This window comes from Tachyglossus aculeatus, chromosome 1, assembly GCF_015852505.1.
Source record: "Tachyglossus aculeatus isolate mTacAcu1 chromosome 1, mTacAcu1.pri, whole genome shotgun sequence".
Lineage (NCBI taxonomy): Eukaryota > Metazoa > Chordata > Mammalia > Monotremata > Tachyglossidae > Tachyglossus > Tachyglossus aculeatus.
This window is the reverse complement of record NC_052066.1, coordinates 94488293-94512443: the sequence shown is the minus strand read 5'-3', so window position 1 is coordinate 94512443 and position 24151 is coordinate 94488293. Positions and strand designations below refer to the sequence as shown.

The following is a 24151-nucleotide window of genomic DNA, read 5'->3' as shown; positions in this document are numbered from 1 at the left end:
GTATCATGGAGGTGGCAGGTTAACTACAACAAACACATGAAAACAAGTAGCAGAGGTTGAAGGGCCCAGTGAATTTTCCTCTGCCCCAAATCTGGAAAAGTTTCCCAGATAGTTCCAGCTGGAAATACTTCAGGGCCCTCCCACTCCGGGCTGTGTTGAGACAGACCCAGCTAGCCTCTGGGCCACCTGTGGGGCAGGGAATCCACCTTGGATCCAAACCTCTGGCTCCACCACATCTTATCTTCATGTCTCTTCCTGGGCCTCCTCAGGGGCTTATGGGGTAGAATTGTTCAGACTGGATTAGGTCTGTGGGCAAAGACTGCTTCCCTTGGGAAAACTATTCCATTGCTTCTAAGCCAGCAGAGCTTCTGTTGGCACATGTTCCCGTGGCATTGCAGTCAGTGGTCTTGATTGCACGAGTTTGGCTTTAGATCCTGCTGAGCCTCAGCTACTTCGGGGATGATTCATCACCACAGTGGTTATAAAAGTACCTAGTAAATCCAACCATTTCTAAATTTCACTCAGAGGTGGGAAGGGGAAGTTTGGACATCATAGCTATTAGGTGAGAGTGCTTTCTTTCTTTCAGCTGTCTCCTTCCCCTCCGGCCCTCCCACAACCCTCTCCATAGGCGAGCGTGTCTGAGCACAACCCCCCACCCCCACCCCACAGTCCAGAGTGGGTGGGGCCTATGACAGAGCAGAAAAATCATCCCCGAAGTCACCCTTGTCACTCGCCCCAAAGCTGTAGAGGGTTATGCAGCCCTGAAGTGACACAGCGTGGCCTAGCAGAAATAGCACAGTCCTGAGAGTTGAGAGACCTGGGCTCTGATTCCAACTTTGCCACTTGCCTGTTACGCGAGCCCAGGCAAGTCACTTCACTTTTCAGTCCCTCAGTTTCTTCAGCTTGTAAAATGTGGATACAGTGCTTGTCTCTTCCGCCTCCTTAGACTTGGGGACAAGGACTGTCTGTGTCTGACCTATCTTGCCTCTGCCTCAGGGCTTAGTATAGTGCTTGGTCAATAGTAAGCACTTAACAAATATCACTGTTATTAGTACCATTAGCTTTGAGGGCTAAGGAAAGCATCACATCCAGCAGCTTTCCTTGTGCAGTATTCTGGCCTGTTTTTTGAGGAATGAGGCAGGATGGCTTGTAATTAGCACTCTGAACCGAGACCCAATCACCTGGACACCCCCTCCCCAACCCTTGGGATTAACCAGCTATTCCCAGTCCCCCTAGCTAGCAATCAATCACTAGGGTATTATTTCTAGGGGTTTGGGATGAAAGGGTGCATGCACATATGTATGCACATGAACACACACACACACACACACACACACACACACACACACACACACACACACACACACACACACACACACACACACACACACACACACACACACCCCACCCCCACACACACCACTACCCCTGCCCTCAACACCCAGATGATCTTCAGTCGGCCTGACAGCCTCAGCAACTGGAGGCAGAATTCCAACTGAGAGCTGCAACCCAGAAATTTCACTCTGCTCTCCAGCTTCCTAGTTGAAAATTGGTCCCTCAGATAACGGACTTTGGGGTAATTGCATGACATAGAAGTAATTGGAAGGAAGATTATCATTGTTATAAAAGTCTTTATTTGTAATTAGCAGTGCAATATAAGCAAAAACAGTACACATTTTCTGAATTCATTTAATATGTCCTCAGTAAGGCCTCTCTCCCATAAAAATAAAGTTTTTGGAGCATCCAAAGAAATACCTTGACTCTTTGGTGGTGGCAGTGAATTGGTTTAAAGTAACATGCAGTCCTTCTCAGAGCAGTGAGCTGATCAGGTTCTCCTGTCTTTGGATTGAGAGCATAACACCCCCTGTGTAGTTTTCTTGGTTGAGGGGTTCTATTCGAGCTTGTTTTCCGGGACTTTCGGTTGACCCATTAGAAGATCTTCACTCTTGGAAGTACCTCGTGGCATCCTTAAAGTGCTTTGTATTATGGTATTGTTGATCTCATTTCATGAGTCAGTTAAACAGCTCCCATTTTGACTCGTATTGGGGCTTATGAATTTCTTTTCCTAGATAAGCTCCTCGGTCAAGTTTTTGGCCAAGACTCTCTTCAAAGGCACGTTGGCAATCATGAGGCTTGGGACCGGAAGTGGGGTTGGCATATAAACTGACTTCAGTGTGTTTTCTCTCTCCATTTCAATTGGCCCATGATGAAATTTTCAAATTCTGTATTGCATCAGCCTTACTCAACAAATGCCCACAGTGTTCTGAGTCCCAGGCGCTAATGATACTAATCAGGTCACGGCGGGCTCTCAGGGAAAATGATACGTCACTCCTCGATCGCATTTTCTGCCTCCCTTTGGTTCACTTTGGCCTCTTTATGAGATGAGAACGTCTTAGTAACTTTTAATCTAAATGCCTTGGAGAGGTGATAGTAGAGGATGGGGTCAAAGCACAGGTTGGAGACAGCTAAGAGCAACGATGCTTCCTTGGCTTTAAAGAGGGATTTTTTGGTGAGGCAGTCTGTTATGACATTGCTCTGACTGAGCGTATAGGGGATCCGGACGATGTGGTAAGGAACAAAACAGACAATATAGCCCACAGTTACTAACAGTATGTTGATCAGGGCTCGTTTCACATTTGCATAGCTCTCATTGTCTTTGTTTCGGTAGAGCTGTCGGATAACGAGGCAGTTAGATATTAAAATGATAGCCGAGAAGTTTAAGAAGATGGCCACGCAGATGAAATTTGTGAACACATGCCAGTTTTTCCCAAACTCTCGCTTGAATTCCATGCACCCCACCGTCGGCTTCTCCGGGATGTCGATGATGGGGATGGCCATGTTGGGGACCATCACAAGGAGGACCATGACCCACACCACGGTGGATATCATTTTGGCAAAACCAGGCTCTTGTATCCGATACACCTGGCAGCTGTGTACCAACTGGAGCCAGCGGTCCATGCTTACAAAAGCCAGAAAGATGATGGACAGGTACATATTGATGTAGATCAGGCATGCGGTCACCTGACAATGGAAAATCTTGAGTTTCCAGGGTGCAACCCCCAAATCGACCACGATTTTCACGGGCAGGGCCAAGGTGAGGAGGAAGTCTGCGGTGAGGAGGTTCTTTAAGTAAATACTCAAGCACTTGTGGTGCTGGTCTTTCTGGGTGAATGCCCAGGCAGCAAAGCAGCTGCCGATGATTCCAATGAGGAAAACCAGATAGAAAAAATACGTAAATGGCTCCAGATCCTTGTTGACCACACACACGGAAGAAGTGTTGCGATTCATTTCACCCATCTTGTGGTAAAGAAAGGGATGTTGGCTGTTAAGGAGTCCACAGCCCTAGGGCTAGGTTGAAAAAGGCAGAAATTAGCAAAAAGGTTTCAGCAACCACACTGGTTGGCCCTGCGGAGAGTTTTATTTCAGGGAATGGGTCCACCAACTCTGTTGCATTGTACTCTCCCTAGAGCTTAGTACAGTGTTCTGCATACAAGCACCCAAGGAATACCATTGATTCATTCATTCATTCATTCAGTCATATTTATTGAGCAATTACTGTGTGCAGAGCACTGTACTAAGCGCTTGGGAATTACTAGTCGGCATCATTGATGATGATGGTATCCCTTTTCACAGCCCTGCGATACTTGAGGGCGGGGATCATGAGGCCTTCCCTGACTAAGCCCTTCTTTCCTCTTCTCCCACTCCCTTCAGCGTCACCCTGACTTGCTCCCTTTATTCACCCCCCGTCTCAGCCCCAAAGCACTTACAGATGTATCTGTAGTTGATTTATTTCTATTAACGTCTATCTCCCCGTCTAGACTGTAAGCTCACTGTGGGCTGGGAATGTGTCTGTTTATTGTTATATTGAACTTTCCCAACCCCCTCTCAGGTTTGCACCTGTAGAGTTTCCAGTACTCTACCAGTCTAGGCTACAGGAGGGAGAATCAAGCGGAGGCATACTCATTCCATTCCTAGCTTGGGCAGTGGCTAGCGGGTGGAAGGCAATCTGCTACAAGTCAAAACTCCCCTGTGCTGGGCAGCAGTGGCGTGGGAGAGAGTCAAGGGCAGAGACTCAAGTTTACTGTGCAGAAGGCAGCAGTGGTAAGCTACTTCCATATCTTTACCAAGAAAACTAAACTCTATGGATCCACTACCAGAACGATTGCAGATGGAGAGCGGGGCATTCTGGAAGAGATGTGCCTGTAGTGCCGCGATGAGTCAGAAGAGACTTGACGGGATAAGAAAAGACAAGACTCTCCCAAGCAATTAGTAGCATGGTCTAGTGGATAGAGCACAGAATTGGGAGTCAGAAGGACTTGTGTTCTAATCCCAGCTTTGCCACTTGTCTGCTGTGACCTTGGGCAAGTCACTTCACTTCTCCAGGCCTCAATTACCCCATCTGTAAAATTCATTCATTCAATCGTATTTATTGAGCGCTTACTGTGTGAAGAGCACTGTACTAAGTGCTTGGGAAGTACAAGTCGGCAACATATAGAGACGGTTCCTACCCAACAGTGGGCTCGCAGTCTAGAAGGGGGAAACAGACAACAAAACAAAACATGTAGATAGGTGTCAAAAATCATCAGAACAAATGTAATTAAAGCTATATGCACATCATTAACAAAATAAATAGAATAGTAAATATGTACAAGTAAAATAGAGTAATAAATCAATACAAATATATGTGCAAGTGCTGTGGGGAGGGGAAGGTGATAGGGCGGGGGGATGCGGAGGAGGAGAAGAAAAAGGGGGCTCAGTCTGGGAAGGCCTGGAGGAGGTGAGCTCTCAGTAGGGCTTTAAAGGGAGGAAGAGAGCTAGCTTGGCAGATGTGTGGAGGAATGGTATTCCAGGCCAGGGGAAGGACATGGGCTGGGAGTCAATGGTGGAACAACGAGAACGAGTCACAGTGAGGAGGTTAGCGGCAGAGGAGCAGAGGGAGTGGGCTGGGCTGGAAAAGGAGAGAAAGGAGGTGAGGTAGGAGGGGGCGAGGTGATGGAGAGCCTTGTAGCCGAGAGTGAGGAGTTTTTGCTTGATTCGTAGGTTGACAGGCAGCCACTCCTGATTTGAAATAAATGGGGATTAAATATTTAATTGTTGAAATGGAGATTAAAAATGTGAGCCCAATGTGGGACAGGGACTGTGTCTATCCCAATTACCTTGTATCTACCCCAGCGCTTTGTAAAATGCCTGGCACACAGTAAGCACTTAACAAATACCACAATTATTATTATAAGTACAGTACTCTATACACAGTAAGAGCTCAATAATTACGATTGAATGAATGAATCATGTCAACCTCCCTGCCAAACTACCTCTCTTCCTCCCTTCAAAGCCTCCTCCAGGAGGCCTTCCCAGACTAACCCCCCTCTTTCCTCTCCTCCTCCCCTCCCCATCGCCCCCTCCCTCCCTCCACCCAGCCCCTTCCCCTCCCTACAGCACTTGTATATATTTGTACATATTTATTTCTCTGTTTATTTTACTTGTACATATTTACTACTCTATTTTATTAAGGATATGCATATAGCTATAATTCTATTTATTCTGACGGTTTTGACACCTGTTTACTTGTTTTGTTTTGTTGTCTTTCTCCCTCTTCTAGACTGTGAGCCGGTTATTGAGTAGGGACCGTCTCTATCTGTTGCCGACTTGTATTTCCCAAGCGCTTAGTTCTGCACACAGTAAGAGCTCAATAAATATGATTGAATGAATGAATGAATGAACCTTATTGTATTTGACTCTCTCAATCAAGCAATCAATTGTATTTATTGAGGACTGTGTGCAGAGCACCATAATAAGTACTTGGGAAAGTACTACATAACAATATAACAGACACATTTCCAAGCACTTTGTATGGTGCTCTGCACTCTGAGAGAACTCTGTAAATGTCACTGAATGATTGATGTAACTGTGATGTTCCCTGTAGAGTCAGTTGAGTATGCCCTTATATAGAACTAGACAAGTTTTCATGGTCAAGGTGTTGGGTTTTAAGGAAGCTGGGGTTTTACCATTGACAAGATGTGTAATTGGGGGTAAATTCCTTATCAATTTTCTGCAAGAGTGGGAGATGGGGAGGGTTTTTTTTCCCCGATGACACTACACCCTTTGAATTTGGTTGCTGCAGTGTTAACGAACAACTAGGAAGTGTGTGAGATGTGTGTACTTGTGTATGTGTTGAGTGCTAAGAACTGAAATTCTGAGAAATAGAGAGGAAATGAGCCAACAATGATATGACTTGTGGCCAAAGCCCTAGAAGTTGGAAACCTACTATGAATTGTATGATTTAATTTATGGACACTTCTAATGATAAAAATGCAAAGGAACACTAAAATAATAAATGTGAGATAAGGAAGAGAGAGATAAACTGACAGAAGGGATGATAATACAGCAATAAAACAAATAAAACTGTTTATTTTTCTGGTTCCTTTGCCTCATAATAATAATAATGACATTTATTAAGCGCTTACTATGTGCAAAGCACTGTTCTAAGCGCTGGGGAGGTTACAAGGTGATCAGGTTGTCCCACAGGGGGCTCACAGTCTTAATCCCCATTTTACAGATGAGGGAACTGAGGCACAGATAAGTTAAGTGACTTGCCCACAGTCACACAGCTAAGTGGCGGAGCTGGGATTTGAACCCATGACGTCTGACTCCCAAGCCCGGGCTCTTTCCATTAAGCCACGCTGCTTCTCTTCATAAATGACTTAGGGTATAAAGGTATTTAAGGATAGCTCTCGGCATGACCGTTTTACCTCATCAGTAGTTTTGCTATTAAATGAGAGGCCCCAGTCCTGAGTGTAGAGTTATGATACTGAGACCAGATGGTTTTAAATCCATTACAGACTTTTGAACCATCTTGAACAAATAGTTTTTCCATTTAGTGATTGGAAAAAAATGGGCTAATGAGTTCAGGTCTGTAAAAAGCTTAGTGTAGACAGGGTTTTGAGCACCCACGTACTCCATCACTTTTGTAGTATTGATGCTGTTTTCGTTGTTTCAGAATCAGTCAGTGGTTACTTATTGAATGCTTACTATGTGTAGAGCACTGTACTAAGTGCTTGGGAGAGTACAGTACTGCAGAGTTAGACACATTCCCTGCCCAAAATGAGCTTGCAATCTAGATGGGGAAACAGACATTAATATACATAAATAATTTATAATGTATAATTCAAAAGCCTCACTGTACTTAGATATTAACTCACAGTGTGTGCATGAAAGATCGGGGCTTGGCCGCGAACTACTCATACAGAATCCTGCCTCAGTCTCCCCAAAGCAGAGAAGACTAGAAAGTGAGAAGGAGCATGGCCTGTGAGAAGCAGCATGGCGTAGTGGAAAGAGCATGGGCCTGGGAATCAGAGGACGTGGGTTCTTCTCCTGGCTCTGCCGCTTGTCTGCTGTTTGACCTTGGACTAGTCACTTCTCAGTGCTTCAGATATCTCATCTGTAAAATGTGGACTAAGTGTGAGCTCCGTGTGGAACATGGTCTGTTTTCAACCTGATTAGCTGGTATATACCCAGAGCTTAGTACAGTGCTTGGTATGCAGTAAGTGCTTAATAAATGTGATTTAAAAAAAATAGTCACACAGTTCAAATTCGGACCCAGCCTGCTTTACTTCTTAGACCAGGTTGACATTTACCAGTCATATTTAGCAGTGAAGGACTCCTAATCACCAATTTACCTGATGATCATGTTGTCCTAAGGTTATTCAATAAAGAAGGAAGTGGCAAGCTAGGACACAGTGACGATGCACAATATAATAGATATTTTTATTAAAGTTTCCATTTGTGAGTGTGTTTTTTTTGAGGGAGGGAAACCACAGCTATAAGTTGTGGATTCAAAGGGGTGTTTTTATGTGATTTTCCAGATACTAAGGGAAAGGACTTTTGGAAAATTAAAATTAAAATGACTGTCCCCTTGGATCATATTAGGGGCAGGATTTGTCCTTAAAGTCTCTGGGAACATTGTGTATTTTATGGTACTTGTTGAGCACTTACTATGTGTCAGACACTGTTCGAAGCTCTGGGGTAGGTACAAGTAAAGTAGGTTGGACACAGTCCCTGTCCCGCATAGGTGGGAGAACAGGTATTGAATCCCCATTTTACACTTGAGAAAACTGAGGCACAGAGATGTCAGATGACTTGCCCAGGTCACACAGCAAGCAATGGGTGGAGCTAGAATTAGAACCCAGGTCCTCCGACTCCCAGGCCCGTGCTCTTTTCACTAGGCCACATTGCTTCACAGATCTCTATGGGACATTTCAGTTCCTCCATGTTTCTCAGCAGACTGCTGAACAGTTATACTCAGACAAGCATTGTGTCCTACATTTATCATTTGCATTTTGGTATGTCTCCTGAGTGATTAGATCAAGGATTATATCATCATTTGTACAGTCCCCACTTTCTCCTCTCCCGCTCCGGGCCCCTATTTACCAGATCCTAAAGTTGTTGCCTGGCTCATTACTAGCTACAGTGACCAACCTCGGTGTTGGAGGAAAAGGTCGTGTGTTAGAAGGTTGGAGCAAGCATTCTGCCGCTCTATAGATCCTGACACGCACTATCCATAAAAAGGAGGTTCAGAGGGAATAGGCATTTGCCTTTTCCTTGGCTCCCCCATCCCACAGAGCTGCTGCTGGTTGCTTCTGCAGGGAATAGTCTCTTTGGGAATCTGTGGTAAGGAAGGCTGATCTGTTATCACCCAGATTTACCCAGTAGTGCATGTTGGTACTGTTAGAAAAAATACGAACATCCTTCATGTTGTTATTAGTGATCTAAAAATTCTCCTTTCCACCCCCTTTGCACCACGAAAGTCTCATTCTTGCCCCATGCACAGACAACCCGAAAGGCATTTGATCACATTAAAATAATTTAAAAAGACGTACCTGGATGGCTAGTTTCTGAACATTGGTAGTCATAGGTTCAGGTCGGTGAAGTAAAGTGAAAAGTGTTCAGCCAGCTTGGGTGAGGTACTGCCCCATCACTCATCTGCTTCAAGTGTTAATCTTTCCCTTTCGCATGGATGTGGTTTTTAAAATTCTAGATTGACGTAGGTGAAACTAGTGGTATGCAAATAACCCAACCTTCTTAAAGGTTTTTTTTTAAAATTCATGTATATTTTCAGGAGCGACTCGAATCTGCCCACCTATTTCAGAGAAAAGGTATTTGCTGTTAACATGTCAGTACCCCTCCCCACAGGGACCCAGAGGACCAAGCAATTGGTAGAACGTTTTTTCCAGGAGTTTATAGGCTAAGAGAATAAGATGAATAAGCATATGTGCACACAGTATAATAGCTGCCCTCAGCACTTAGAACAGTGCTTGGCACATAGTAAGCGCTTAACATATGCCATCATTATTATTATTCAAGGTGGACCTCGCCAACAGCAAGGTTTGTAGACTGTGTGAGTGTTGTGCAACAGGCCGACGTGCATTTGTCCCTTTCAAAGTGTGTACAGGTCAAGTATCCTTAGCTGCAACTGCTTTCATTGTGCCTGGTGCCTTTTTCATTTTTGCCTCGCAGTGTCCTGATTCTCCCAGAACTCATTTTGTGCATCCCAAATGTTTGGGACAGTGCACTCAATAAGTACTGTTAGAACTCCTACTCTGAAAGAGCCATTCCATTCCTGACTATGGCAGTAAGACTGGTCTGTGTCCCTGTGGCCTCCCAGTGGTCTTCCTCCTTGGCACACTGTAGGAAGTTGTGCCCAATTTGTTTTGGGTTATTCCAGCCCATCGCTTCACTCCTTCTCCCTTCCTCATGTTGGTGATGTGCGTAATAGAGTAATTAGTATAGTGCCTGGCATGTAGTAAGTCTTGACAAATACCATGGAAAAAAAAAATAAAGTAGCAGAGTTGGAATTTGGACCTAGCCTGCTTGTTTCTTAGTCCAGGTTGACATTTACCAGTCATATTCAGCAGTGAAGGACTTCTAACCTCCAGTTTAACTGATGATCCTGATCCTGTTGCCCCAGGTTATTTTGCAGTACAGAAGGAAATGGCAAGCCAGGGCACAGTGACAGGGCTCCATTTGAAGATGGGCAGAGGAGTAGAAAATGGAGGAATCTAAGCACAAATGTGTTCACTCCCTATTAACGGCTCGATGAAAGATTTACTAGTGGGGGAAGTTTGACTACTTGGCCACAATGGTTGTTTATGGTTTTATCTGAAGATTTAATCATCTATTCTAGCCCTGCCCCTCCCTTTCATAGATAATTATGAGCTGGCTGTTTGAGCTCCTCCTCATGGAGAGCACATGCTTCCTACTCACAAACTCATGTATAGCTATTATTTGGACTTTTTAAAAACACACTAATGGTTGTTCTCTGCCCTTTAATTCATCCATGCATTGACAACACTGGATTGCAGGTCAGGAGCTGGGTACTTAAGACACCATGACCCATCCACTCCTCTGCCTCTGACTTGCCTACTGGAAAGACCACAAGTCTGGGAGTCAGGAGACCTGGGTTCTAACCCCAGCTCCACTACGTGTCTGCTCTGTGGGACAAGTCACTTCACTTCTCTGGGCCTCAGTTCCCTCATCTGCAAAATGGGAATTCAATACCGGTTCTTCCTCTGACTAAGACTAGAAGCCCCATGTGGGACCTGATTATCTTGTATCTACCCCAGTGCTTAGTACAGTGCTTGGTACATAGTAAATGCTTAACAAATACAACAATTATTATTATTGTTATTTAAATTCACTATATCAAAGGACAGATGACCATAGGTTGCTGCTCTCAGAGAACCAGTTTCTTCATGCAATTGTATTTATTGAGTGCTTACAGTGTGCAGAGCACTGTACTAAGTGCGTGGGAGAGTACATTACAACAATAAACAGACACATTCCCTGCCCAAAATAAGTTTACAATCTAGAGAAAATTAAACATCAGAATTAGAAGAGCAGTAAATCGTACATGTTTAGAACAACTGCTTAATTATGTGAGTTTTGCCCAACACCTCTTAGAAGGTGTTGCCCCTCCTTCTTAGAAGGGAGTAATCCTCCAAGCAGTAAAATGGGGATCAAGACTGTGAGCCCCAAGAGGGACATGGACTGTGTCTAACATGATTACCTTGTATTTACCCCAGAGCTTAGAACAGTGCTTGTCACATAGTGAGCGCTTAATAGATGCCACAATTATTATTATTATTATTGCAAGGGGTTAAGGGCAGTGCCTTAGATGCTCCTAAACGTCAGTGGTTTCTGCGTAAGAAGCACCTATGTCACCCTGATTTGGTTCATTTATTCACTGCCCATCCACACCCCGTCTCCTCAGCCCCACAAATACTTAGGTGCACGTCCATAATTTAATTATATTAAAGTCTGTCTCTCCCTCTAAACTGAAAGCTCACTGTGGGCCAGGAATGTGTCTACCAACTCTAGCGCTAGAGCACAGTAAGTGCTCAGTAAATACAATTGATTGATTAAGGGAGCATATTGTATTCATGGATGATGTATTTATCAAAGGCTGCAGCTAATTTTTAAATCTAATTTAAAAATAGATTTCATTGAGGCACATAAATGTTTGGAGCAGATTGAGGGAAGCAGTGTTGACTAGAAAATCTGTGTGGTCTTGAGACGGGGAAAGATATAGAGATGTGACTTCCAAACTTAACAAGGGGCAGAAACAGAAAGTAGAGTTCAAGCTAGAGAATGCAGTCTGATCGCAGAGCTAGGTGTGAAGCTACAAGGCCAGGAGAAAGTGAGAAAGGGGAAGGGTGTAGTGTTAGGCTCAGATGAGTTTTAATCAAGCCATGATGGGCGAATGCATGTTAGCCATCAAACTCAAGTTGTGTTAGTGCTGCCAGGCCTAACTGATGTTGATCAGTTGAGAGTCTGCACATTCCCTTGCTTTCCCCTTCACAGCCCAAATGCAGGGTGCACTTAGGAGGTGTGATTGACATAACGTTACAAGTTAGTCGACTTGGGAAAACCCTGGAGTACTTTTTTCAGGCTTGATTAGGAATTTCCAATTCATCACTTAAGTCCCTTGTGCACTTGCTGCTTATGACCTCTCACTTGCATGGTCAGCGATGTGGCCATGACCATTAAGGGCGTAAATGCTTCCTCCTGAGTTCAGAGTCAGGGCAAGATTGGGTGGTGAAGAGTCTCCTAAGATGAAGGGGATATAAGCAACGAGGAATTTAAGGTGGCGTTGTCAAAACCATAACAACGATAACGGGAGAACCGTTAGCAAGGTTAAAGATTATGGCAGGAGACAGGACTTGCTGGAGAAAATAAATCCATAGAGTAGCTTTGAGCGGGGAACCAATCGATAGCACTTGATAATGTCAAATCCCAGAATTTAGTGGTACCAAAAGATTTCAGTGGCTTAGGTTCCTGCTGGATAAACAGTCATGCAATAATGTTCTTAGGCTTCAGTGGGAAAATTTAGGGGATCGGAGGGTAATATTTTAATTACAGTAATAATAATAGTATTTGTTAAGCACTTACTATGTTCTGAGCAGTAGGGTAGAGAAAAGATAATCAGATCCCACACAGGCCTCAAAATGTAGGTAGGAGAGAGAATGGATATTGAATCCCCATTTTGCAGATGAGGGAACTGAGGCACAGAGATATTAAAATGACTTGTCCAAAGTCACAAAGCAGGTGAGCGGTAGAGTAGGAATTAGAACCCAGGTCCTCTGACTCCCAGGTCTGTGCTCTTCCCACTAAGCCACACAGCTTCTTACTAGAAGCAGATGTTTTTCTTGATTTGACTCTAGCACACAAGAAATTATTTGATGTCATAAAAACGTAGCGATATGGAGGACCTGGAAGGGTGATAAACCAGTAGAATGAGGAAAATGTATATAAGGAAGCAGTTCAATGGCTTAGCAAAAAATCAAAGAATGTCCCATGAAGAGGCAGGAGCGGGCATGAAAGGGTCTGGGAGTGTTTCCTCTTTCCCTACAGAAGAAAGATGATTCGAAAACTTTGAATATTTTGAAGCCCAAGACCTCTGAGCCAAGGTTAAAGAAGCCTGGGTGCTCATCATGGAGAAGAGGCCAAAGGATGATTTAATCATAGCCTCTGAGTATCTGTAGAGCTCTTACATTCAGGACAGAACAGGAGAAAACAGACTGGAACTCTAGCATAAGGGACTTACTCTGGATTGAAGAGAGAAATTTCCCAACAGTAAGAAGATGAACCCTGGAGACTTTGAAATATACCTAGTGAAAGGTTGTGGGGAGAGGGTCTTTAGAAATATGCCCCCAGAGGAGAGTGATGGCTTACAATCTCTAGACTCTAAGCTTGTTTGGCTTTTTTGTTCATGGTGTTTAAGTGCTTACCATGTGCCATGTACTATATACTAAACGCTGCGTAGATACAAGCTAATCAGGTTGGACCCAGGCCATGTCCCATATGGGGCTCACAATCTTAATCCCCATTTTACAGATGAGGGTAACTGAGACACAGAGAAGTGACTTGCCCAAGGTCACACGGCTGAAAAGTGGCAGAGCTGGAATTAAAACCCAGCTGACTTCCAGACCCATGCTCCATCCACTAGGCCAAGATGCTTCACATTCCTTTTGTTGTATGTTGTTCTCTCCCAAATGCTTAGTACAGTGCTCTGCATACAGTAACTACTCAATAAATGCCATTGATTGATTGATTAATTAAGGCATGACTGAGCCCCCAGACTGAGCCCCCTCCTTCCTCTCCCCCTCGTCCCCCTCTCCATCCCCCGTCTTACCTCCTTCCCGTCCCCACAGCACCTGTATATATGTACATATGTACATATATATTTGTACATATTTATTACTCTATTTATTTATTTATTTATTTATTTTACTTGTACATATCTATTCTATTTATTTTATTTTGTTAATATGTTTGGTTTTGTTCTCAGTCTCCCCCTTCTAGACTGTGAGCCCACTATTGGGTAGGGACTGTCTCTATATGTTGCCAACTTGTACTTTCCAAGCGCTTAGTACAGTGCTCTGCACACAGTAAGCGCTCAATAAATACGATTGATTGAGTACTTCCTGGACATGTCAAGGAGCCTTTCCATTTAAGGACTGTATGCTTCACTGGCATCATCATCAGCTCGTTGTGGGTAGGGAAGGGAATGTGTCTGCCAACTCTGTTGTACTCTTCTAAGTGCTTAGTACAGTGCTCTGCACACAAGTGCTCAATTAATACTGTTGGTTGATTAATCATCCATATTTAGTGATGATTCACTGTGTGCAGAGCATTGTACTGAGCCCTTGGGAGCATGGAGTTGTCTGACAATTTGAAGGTGATGGTGTTGATAGTGAGATTGTATCCATCATCATGGTGTTGTCACATGCTGTTCCCTCAAATATAGTGGGCCACTAGTTTTGAACCCTCGCCATGTAGGGTGAACACTACTTATTTGTGGTTAAGAGGGGAAAGGCATATACCAACCGCAGTAGGACCTGAGCTGTTTTTGCCACCGTGGTGATGGTTTGCACTGAGCCATCCACAATCTCTAGCCTAGTCCCTCCGAGCCAACAGCATACATTATGAGGTGGGACGAATGGGCCTGTTCTGGAGTCCCCAAATGGAATATCTCTGAGCCCTCAGTGGCCTCACCATGCCCTTACCTGCTTTGTCAGCCATCTTCGAGTATGATACTCAGAGTGACTTAGTAATGGTCAAGGGAGTCCGTTTCATATCTGTACAATCAATCAATGGTATTTATTGAACACTTACTGTGTGCAGAGCACTGTACTAAGCTCTTGGGAAAGTACATTACAACAGAGTTTATAGGCATGTTCCCTGCCCACAATGAGCTGCAAAAATCAGGGGAAAAGCAAGAGCTAGAAACAAAGAACAAAATGAAGAACAGCAACCATAAAGTGTATAGTGGTTGCCTGCTGAAATTGATAGATCAGAGCCAGAATAATGATAATAAAAATTAATGGTGTTTAAGCGCTTCCTGTGTGCCAGGCACTGTACTAAGGGTTGGGGTGGATACAAGCAAATTGGGTTGGACATAGTCCCTGTCCTATGTGGGGCTCACAGTCTCAATCTCCAGTTTACAGACGAGGTCACTGAGACACAGAGAAGCAAAGTGACGTGGCCAAGGTCACACAGTAGACAGTTGGCAGACCCAGGATTAGAACCCATGACCTTTTGACTCCCAGGCCTCTGCTCCAGGGCATCCACTACACCATGATGCTTCTCAGATAATGGCAGGAACATAGTGGGGTGAGCGTTCTTTTTCAGAGAGCCAGTGCAGTGTCATCAGATAGTTGTTTGTCCCTAGGTGAGGCAGCGTGGTTTAGTGGAAAGAGCAAGGGCTTGGGAGTCTGAGGTCATGGGTTCTAATCCTGGCTCCGCCACTTGTCAGCTGTGTGACTCTGGGCAAATCACTTAACTTCTATATGCCTCAGTTACCTCATCTGTAAAATGGAGATTAAGACTGTGAGCCCCACGTGGGACAACTTGATAACCTTGTATCTACTCCAGCTCTTAGAACAGTGCATGGCACATAGTAAGTGCTTAACAAATACCATCATCATCATCATCATTTAGAAGGGCTGTTCCCTGCAACAGTGTGACTGTGAAACCATCCCACCCTCTGTCAATGGTTCTGATGAGGAAAAGGTGTCCAGCACCTTTCTCTGGTAGCCACCCTTCCTCAGACTGTACCATCTCAGCTCCAGATCTGGCTGTCCTCCCGGGTCCCTCGGGAGTGGCCGTCCTTTCTTTCTCGATGACTTGTCTCATTTCACTAAGCAGCCAATCTGAAGGCACGTAATGTGGAAGTGAAGGGGGAAGGAGTGGGATTTAAAAAAACAGTTAAAATCCAAGAAAAGATAAGGGCTCTGATGCTCTTTTTCAACCCATCCCGGAAATCAGAGTCAAGGGAATCCCCACTTACCCAGAAGCTCCCTTTATCTGACTCAAACCAGTGGCAGAACATATGAAAAAAACAACCCGCCCCCCCCCCCCCCAAAAAAAAAAAACCCAAGGATTTACCTTTCTTATTGCCCTTCTGTTTCCTGGATTCAGTTTGTGTAGGGTTGTTGATAAGACAACTAGTAGAAGTAGTAGTGGTAGTAGTAGTAGTAGTGGTAGTAGTAGTAGTAATTGTAGTAATTTAGTGAGACATATCTTGGCATAATGGATAGAGCATGGGCCTGGGAGTCAGAAGGTCATGGAGTCTAATCCCGGGTCTGCTGTGTGAACTTGGCCAAGTTACTTTACTTCTCTGTGCCTCAGTGACCTCATCTGTAAAATGGGGATTGAGGCTGGGGATTGAACAGGTCCAACTTGATTTGCTTGTATCCACCTCCGTGCTTTGTAGTGTGCTTGGCTTATAGGAAGAACTTAAGAAACACCATCATCATCATTAATAGTAGTATTTATTAAGAACTTACTGTGTGCAGAGCACTGTATTAAGTGCTGGAAACGAATTCACAGCTGGAAATTATACCCAGTCCCTGTCCCTTAGGGGCTCACAATCTAAGACTTTAAGCGAGGTGAAGGAATTTGAGATAGGCACATCACGAGTAATGAAATACAAAAAGCCAACACAAACAGATACACAAAATAGGCTAAAAGTCTTGGTGGGGATGCAGGCATACAAGCATGTGCAAAGAGCAGCTTTTACCTCCAGTCTGGTAACTGCACAGCAGGCCTGGAGCGGGAACCCTCAGTTGTGGGAGGGAAGGCTGTGGATACCATGGTACTTTTCTCAGCAGTGATGGAAATAGTATTAACCATTGGAAGGGTTTCAGGCTTGGAAGTATCAGTTGTGGAAAGTAAAAGAAAGGAAAAGGGGAGCGTAACTAAAATACGTGGAGTCTGAAAGCTGCATTTACTCACTCCCACATTAGCCAAGAGGAAAGGGGGGACAGGCATGACACCTTACTTCCTTGAAGCTCCTTGTTTCATGCACTAAGTTAGCGGAAAGTGGCTTATCTTGCTTATTGCCTTTTGGCTGCCTCATCCTGAATTAGACATTTGAAAACATGCAGTGAAAGTAGAAGTCATTTTTTTTTTGCCTCTGAGGTGCTTACAATCTAATCAATCAACTGTATTTATTGAGCCCTTTCTATGGGCAGGGCACTGTACTAAGCACTTGGGGGAAAACAATATAACAGAGTTGGTAGGCAGGTTCCCTGCCCACAATGAGCTTATGGTGTAGAGGGGGAGACAGACATCAATATAAATGAATTTTGCATGTATACGGAAATGCTGTGGGGCTGAGGTAGGGGTAAATACAAGGTGAGTCCAAGCATAAGGGGACACAGCAGGGAGTTGGAGGAGAGGAAATTAGGGCCTAACTGAGTAAGTCCTCTAATGGGTATTACTGGCAGAATTGCAAACACACCAGGAAGGAGAGTAGGAAAACACTTATAATAGTTTAAGAACAAAAGTAGACAATAAAAAAACAGAATTAACAGTTATATCATCAAATTATCAATGGTATTTATTGAGCGCTTACTATGTGCAGAGCACTCTACTAGTCGCTTGGGAGAGAGTACAGTACAACCAAGCTGATAGACACGCTCCCTGCCCACAACGAGCTTATAGTCTAGAGAGGGAGACAGGCGTTCATATAAATGAATGATTTTTAATATATAATTGTAGATCTGTACATAAATGCCATGGGGCTGAGGATGGGATGAATATCAAATGCCTTCAGGTCACAGATCCAAGGCCCTAGATGACACAGAAAGGAAAAGGAGCCAGAGAAAGGAGGGCTTAATCAGGGAAGGCCTCTTGGAGGAGATGTGACCTCGATAAGGCTTTGAAGGTGGGAAGGGTGTTGGTTTGTCATATATGGAAGGGAAGGGAATTCCAGACTGTGAAAGGGGGGGCATGGGAATGCGGTCGGGGGTGAGACAGATGAGATGAGATAGAGAAGCAGTGTGGCTCAGTGGAAAGAGCACGGGCTTTGGAGTCAGAAGTCATGGGTTCAAATCCTGGCTCTGCCAATTGTCAGCTGTGTGACTTTGGGCAAGTCACTTAACTTCTGTGGGCCTCAGTTACCTCATCTGTAAAATGGGGATTAATACTGTGAGCCCCCATGGGATAACCTGATCACATTGTAACCACCCTAGCGCTTAGAACAGTGCTTTGCACATAGTAAGCACTTAATAAATGCCATCATTATTATTATTATTATCAGGGCACAGTGAGCAAACTGGCGCTTGAGGAGCAAAGTATGGACTGGGCTGTGGTAGGAGATCAGTGAGGTAAGGCAGTGAAGCAAGGTGATTAAGTACTTCAAAGCCTATGGTAGGAGTTTCTGTTTGATATGGAGGTGGCAACCATTGGAGTTTCTTGAGGAGTGGGGAGACATGGCTGACCATTTTTTTTTTTTTAGAAAAAAAAATCCTTGCAGTTCTACACAGGCGAGTTAAGGGATGACATGATTGGAAAGATGTGATCATTGGGAATTGGTCCCTGAAGAGGGAGCTTTTTAGGAGAGTCTTGAAGATCAAAGATATATGGCTAGGTGGATATCCAATGTGAGGTAATGCCATGCAGGAGGGGAAGAGTGTACTCAGTAGTTTGAAGATGGGAGAATTGAGAGCCAAGGCTAGACATCTCATTTAATGACTGCCTTCTCAGACCCTTCTGGCCTGCAGCAGTTGAAGGGAAGCATAGTCAATCAAGAGTGTTTATGAGGACCTTCTGTATACAGAGCACTGTACTAAGTGCTTGAGGGAGTGCAATATAATTAGTCTTAGACAAGGTCCTTGTCCTTAAGGAGCAGACAATCCAGCTTGGGAGATAAACACTAAAATATTTCGCATTTAGGAAGAAGCTATTTATACTTAGTGACTTCATCATAGTATAATCATTTTCCACTATAATACTAAGAAATAACTTAGAAAGTCTTGGAAAGTATTCAGAATTCTAGAAAAAGTAGATAACATACTACATGCACTTCTTTTTTAGTAGTCAAAGACAGGCTGTAATGAATCTGTTTTCCTTGTGATTTAGTGTTAAAGGGAGGATGACTGAGTTGAAGGGAAAATTTAGGTTTTTGCTTCTGGAGTGGGAAATCCAAGGTCTTTTCATCTTCAGCTGCTTTCTTTTGATCTGTTAGCAGCTTGAATTTGTTATGAGTTGTCTGACTTGAACTTATGAATGGGTATAAGACTAACACATCCACCCACTGCATTGTCCAATATGTATTTCTGATGGGTTCAGGCAGAGAGCTGGGTTTCGTTACAGTGGTGTGAACCTGATCTCCGAGTGACTCAGTTGATCTCTAAGGCTAGTGGAGATGAACTTTGCAGTGAAGCAGCCAGGTGTACAGACAATCCTGCCACATCTACTTTCTACCATGCTAGTCCAAAGTCTTCAAATTGATTATATACAATCACTGCTTCCACTTACTCTTCTCCAACTTTGACCCTGACCCCTTAAAGTCCAGATGACACCCTTTTCACTCTACTGAGACCACTCTCTCCTAGGTTGTCAATAATCCTCTTGCCAAATAAAATGAACACTTCATGGTCGGATCCTCCTCATCACCTTTGGTGCCTTTGACAGCCCCATTCTCCTGAAAATGATCTAACTTTGTCTTTTCTGACTGTCCACTTCTTGGTTCTCTGGCCAGTTGTACTCAGACTAGTAGCCCTCTGACTCTGACTCCCTAACTGTCAGTGTCCCTCAAGGCTCAGTTCTGGGTCCCTTTTCCTCCTCGATCTATGCTCACTCCTTTGGGAACTCATCTGTTCACACGGCCAGAACTACCGCCTCCTTGAGATGTCTGTCACATCTACCTCTCTAGTCAGATCTTTATCCTTCTCTGCTGTTTTACATCTCCTCATACTTCCAAGATATTTCTATGTGGATGTGGCTCTGAAACACCTCAAACCCAACATGTACAAAACTGAACTTCTCATCTTCCCTCCCAACCCTCTCTGCTCCTATGAACTTTCACAGTTCATAATTTGTCCATTCTCCCTATCTTTCAAACCCATAGCCTTAGCATATTCTTTGACCCCTCAAATTCTATCAATCCACATATTCAGTCTGTCATCGCATCCTGTTGATTCTTCCTTCACAACATCTCCAGAATCTGCCTCTTCATCCCTTTCTGTTCAGCTACCATGTTAATCCACTAATTTTATCAAATCCTGAAGAAACTACTATATCAGTCTCTTCACTCATCTTCCTGCCTCTAGTCTCTCCCTTCTCCCCTCTCTAGCTCATAATTCTCTCTCTGCTACCTGGATCATTTTTCTAAAATATCATTCTTACATGCCCCCAACTCCTCAAAAACCTCCAATGTTTTCTCAGTCCTTTCCACATCAAGCAGAAACTCCTGACCTCTAACTTTTATAACACTCCATCTTCTCTCCTCCCCCACTTATCCTTGTTTCCCCACTACACCGCAGTTCACATACTTCATTCCTCTCAAGCCAGCCTACTCACTGGGTTTTGTTCAAACCTTTCTTGATGATGGCCTCCTGTCTTCCTGGAACTCCCTCCCTCTTCTCACCCAGCAGACCTCTATTCCTCCCATCTTCAAAGACCCTCTGAAATTACATATCCTTCAGGAGGGTTTCTGTGATTAATCTCTCATCTCCCCACCCACTTGGGTTGACACTTCAGCACTTCCGCCATCACTTAAGCACTTTGTTACCACATCCCCCACACTGGAACACTTATGAACATATCTTTATACTCAACTGCTTCTCCCTATGTGTAGATTATTGCAGTGTTGGTTTCCCTGACTAGTTTGTAAGCTCCTTAAGGGTAGGCTCATGTCTACCAACTCTGTTGTACTCTCTCTAATGCTTAGTATAGTGCTTTGCCCATAGTAAGCACTTAATATATACCATTAATCGATACTAGTACAGCACTGAGCAGAACAGACTCACTCCTTGCCCATAAGGAGCTTCCACTCCAATAGAGGAGTTAAACATGAAAATATTTACATCTAGAAGGGCCCACCATTAAATAAATAAAGCAGACATACATACATGTGTACTAATAGGGGTGTAAATCAGTTTGCTAATACTAGAGTTGACTGATAGAATTAGTGGATTTTAGTTCTTGACATTTTCCATCAGTTTTGATTTGTTTGGGTGGGTTTATCCAGAGTATAGCAGATTTCTAGCAGTTTCTGGGTTTGCTATCCTCTCTAAGATTGGCTGTACTCTAAGATTGTAGGGATGTGTTTCAGGCAGAATTCTTTTCATGCACCCATCATTTCTCAGAGGTCTTAGATCGTCTCCAAAAGTCTGGCAAAACATGGGGAATATCGTTAGGGCCATGAAGAAAGCTGGGCTCTAGAAAAGTCTTTTTCACCTAAAATGACGTGTTCCATGTGGGCCCAGTCACAGCAAGGTGGATCCTCTGAACCAGACTGAGGAGAAGGATTAGGAAGAAAATACCTTGTGACGTGACCGTTGTCATGAGCCTTATGGGTTCATACGGAGTGGAGGAATATTGAATTATGATCAACATTCATTTTGAATTTCTGTCACCTCCAGGAGGCACTCCCCAACTTAATTTTCTTCTCCCTGGGTTATATCCTCACAACTAAATGCTCATAGCCACCATAGCACTTGACGTGCATATCGATTTACACACACAACTATTTAAGTTCTTGCTTACTCATCCATCTTTGCATTCTCTTTTTCCCCATACTGGTAAATAATTTTGTGTTACATCTCCCCCATTAGATTATAAACTCCTTGAGAGCAGGGATTGTGTGCTTTCACTATTTTACCTCAGGTACTTCATAAAATGCTCTTCACCTAGTAACTTCTTAATAAATACCCTTGATTGATTAAACTATTGAATAGCAGACCCACTGAAGGGAAAGCTATCCTCCAAACCAAAGATGTTGCCTCCCCAGAGGAACAGGAATAGAGGGAAATCTGCTGTTACTGTTCATGATAGCAAAAATATTGGGCAGTTTTGTGGTGTGGTTTTCAGAATGCATGCTAACAGTCTCTCAGCCTCTTGCTTCCCATAACTCCACAGACAAGATAGGGGGTTAGTAAAAATAGCATGTTTATTCTTAGTACAAACATAGTAAAACATGAGAGGAGGCAAGCATGGGTTGGGTTGTTCATTGTGTACACAGCTGATGGGGAACAAAAAAAATACAGTGATCCCTTTCCCAAAACACCTGGTTGCTCAGTAAGAGGGAATTTAAGCAATGGGGGAGGAAGTGCATTGTTGGCTAAATGACTTGCTTAAGATCTCTCAGTCAATTTGAAATAGAGACAGACTAATTTTCCTGCCTCTGAAATTGCAGTCCAACAGCTGAGGCTGTCTCCTTATGGTTTTGAGCAAATTTAGGAGTTAATTCATCCACTAGATTAATATGTTGTGGTGTTAAGTGCTTGCTATGTGCCAGGCACCGTACTAAGTGTTGGTGTAGGTACAAGACAGACCATCACTCAGTCAGTGATCCCTGTGCTCAACATAACTGAAGAGCCAGGACATTTATAATAATAATAATTATGATAATATTTGTGGTAAGCGCTTACTATGTGTCAAGCACTGTTCTAAGCACTGGAATAGATACAAGGTAATCGGGACACAATCCGTGTCCCTCATGGGACTCACAATCTTGAGCCCCATTTTACAGATGAGGAAACTGAGGCACAGAGAAGTTAAGTGACTTGCCAACGGTCACACAGCAGACCTACAGAAGAGCCAGGATTAGAACCCAAGACCTCTGATTGCCAGGCCCGTGCTCTTTCCACTAGACCATGCTGCTTCTATGACATTCTCTCTCATTCCATCAGGTTAAATGTAAAATAGGCATTTTCTCCCAGCTCTAGTCTCAGGCCTAATAGTATCTGTTGCCCTCAGGGGATTTCATGAATGTTTTTCCATTTACAAATGAATTCCTGTAATTCCACTCCTCCATCCTGCTACCCAAATTGACGTTGCTCGATTTTGGAATACTACTTAGCTGAGAGAGCAAAAATAGCTGACAGTACATCCCACCTCTGTCTGGCTGCCTGCTGTCTATAAAAACAGAACGCAGCTCCCAGACGAGCATTGAGGAAACTGGGCCTTTCTTATTTCATAAGCTGGTACACTTGAAAATGATGTACCTCATCTTATCAGGGACTCAGGCTAGGTTATAAAGCTATCCCAACTCAAAAACCTTGGAATAAACCAAGACATAATCCATATGGTATAAGGAATTAACATTATTCTTTTGCAAAACTTACTGTGTGCCAAGTACTGTGCTAAGTAGTTACAAGAAAATCAGATGGGGCATAATAATGATGGTATTTGTTGAGCACTTACTATGTGTCAAGCACTGTTTGAAGTGCTGGGGTAGATACAAGCTGATCAGGTTGGACGCAGTCCCTGTCCCACATGAGGTTCACAGTCTTAATCCCCAATTTACAGGTGAGGTAACTGAGGCACCGAGAAGTGAAGTGACTTACCCAAAGTCACACAGGAGACAAGTGGTGGAGCTGGGATTATAACTCAGGTCCTTCTGACTCCCAAGCCAATGCTCTATCCACTAGGTCATGTTTCTTCCCTGTCCCACATAGGACTCAACGTCTGAGGGTGAGGGAGAACAGATACTCAATCCTCATTTTACAGATGAGGAAATCAGAGCACAAAGAGTTGTGTCTTTCCCAGTGTCATGCAACAGGCAAGAAATGGAGTCAGGATTAGAACCTCTGTCTCCTGACTCTTAGCTCTGTGCTCTCTCCATTAGGCTATGCTCCTTTTCTGTCATAGAGTAAATTGCTACTTCAGTACGTTCTTGTCTACTTCAATTACCAAAGACTCACTTCTTCCCCCTTTCTTTAAATGTGAATTCTTAGAAAGTTAGTTGGGTGCTCTCCATGTTTTATACAGATGTACAGACCCTAATGCATGTGAGTACTTGTGAGGAATACCTGAGTGTTGTGACTGTAGCCCTACCCTCATTGACCAAGAATTTTAGGAATTTGATTAGTTCAGACAAAAGAACTGTGATTGTGCTAGGTAGGTAGTGAAACTTCTGGAAGTGAAGTAACTTTCACAAATTATGAGAACTTTTGTAGTACCTGCCTTTCCCTACTCTCCATTATTTTCATTATTGTTGGCTAAATGGCCCAGTGAGCACTTAGGTGAGACTTTATTATTATTAATGCTAATAATAATGATGATAATAATGTTAGTGGTATTTGTTAAGCACTTACTATGTGTCAAGCACTGTACTAAGCACTGGAGTAGATATAAGATAATC

At 43.6% G+C, this 24151-nt stretch overlaps 2 protein-coding genes and 1 non-coding gene across 4 annotated transcripts in view; 2 read left to right on the top strand and 1 right to left on the bottom strand.

Annotated features, from left to right (window-relative positions):
- Window positions 1–24151, top strand: part of MED12L (mediator complex subunit 12L) — a 535097-nt gene that overhangs the window by 139172 nt on the left and 371774 nt on the right. The gene's annotated exons all lie outside the window — the stretch shown is intronic.
- On the bottom strand, window positions 1678–8953 carry GPR171 (G protein-coupled receptor 171). Its single transcript, XM_038758971.1, has 2 exons — window positions 8877–8953; window positions 1678–3348 (listed from the first exon to the last, which is right to left on the bottom strand). Exon 2 carries the CDS (start codon window positions 3295–3297, stop codon window positions 2326–2328), a length of 972 nt encoding a protein of 323 aa, XP_038614899.1. The 5' UTR covers window positions 3298–3348; window positions 8877–8953; the 3' UTR covers window positions 1678–2325.
- On the top strand, window positions 3880–4017 carry LOC119934239. Its single transcript, XR_005452886.1, has one exon. It is a non-coding gene; the product is annotated as a small nucleolar RNA SNORA7 (small nucleolar RNA).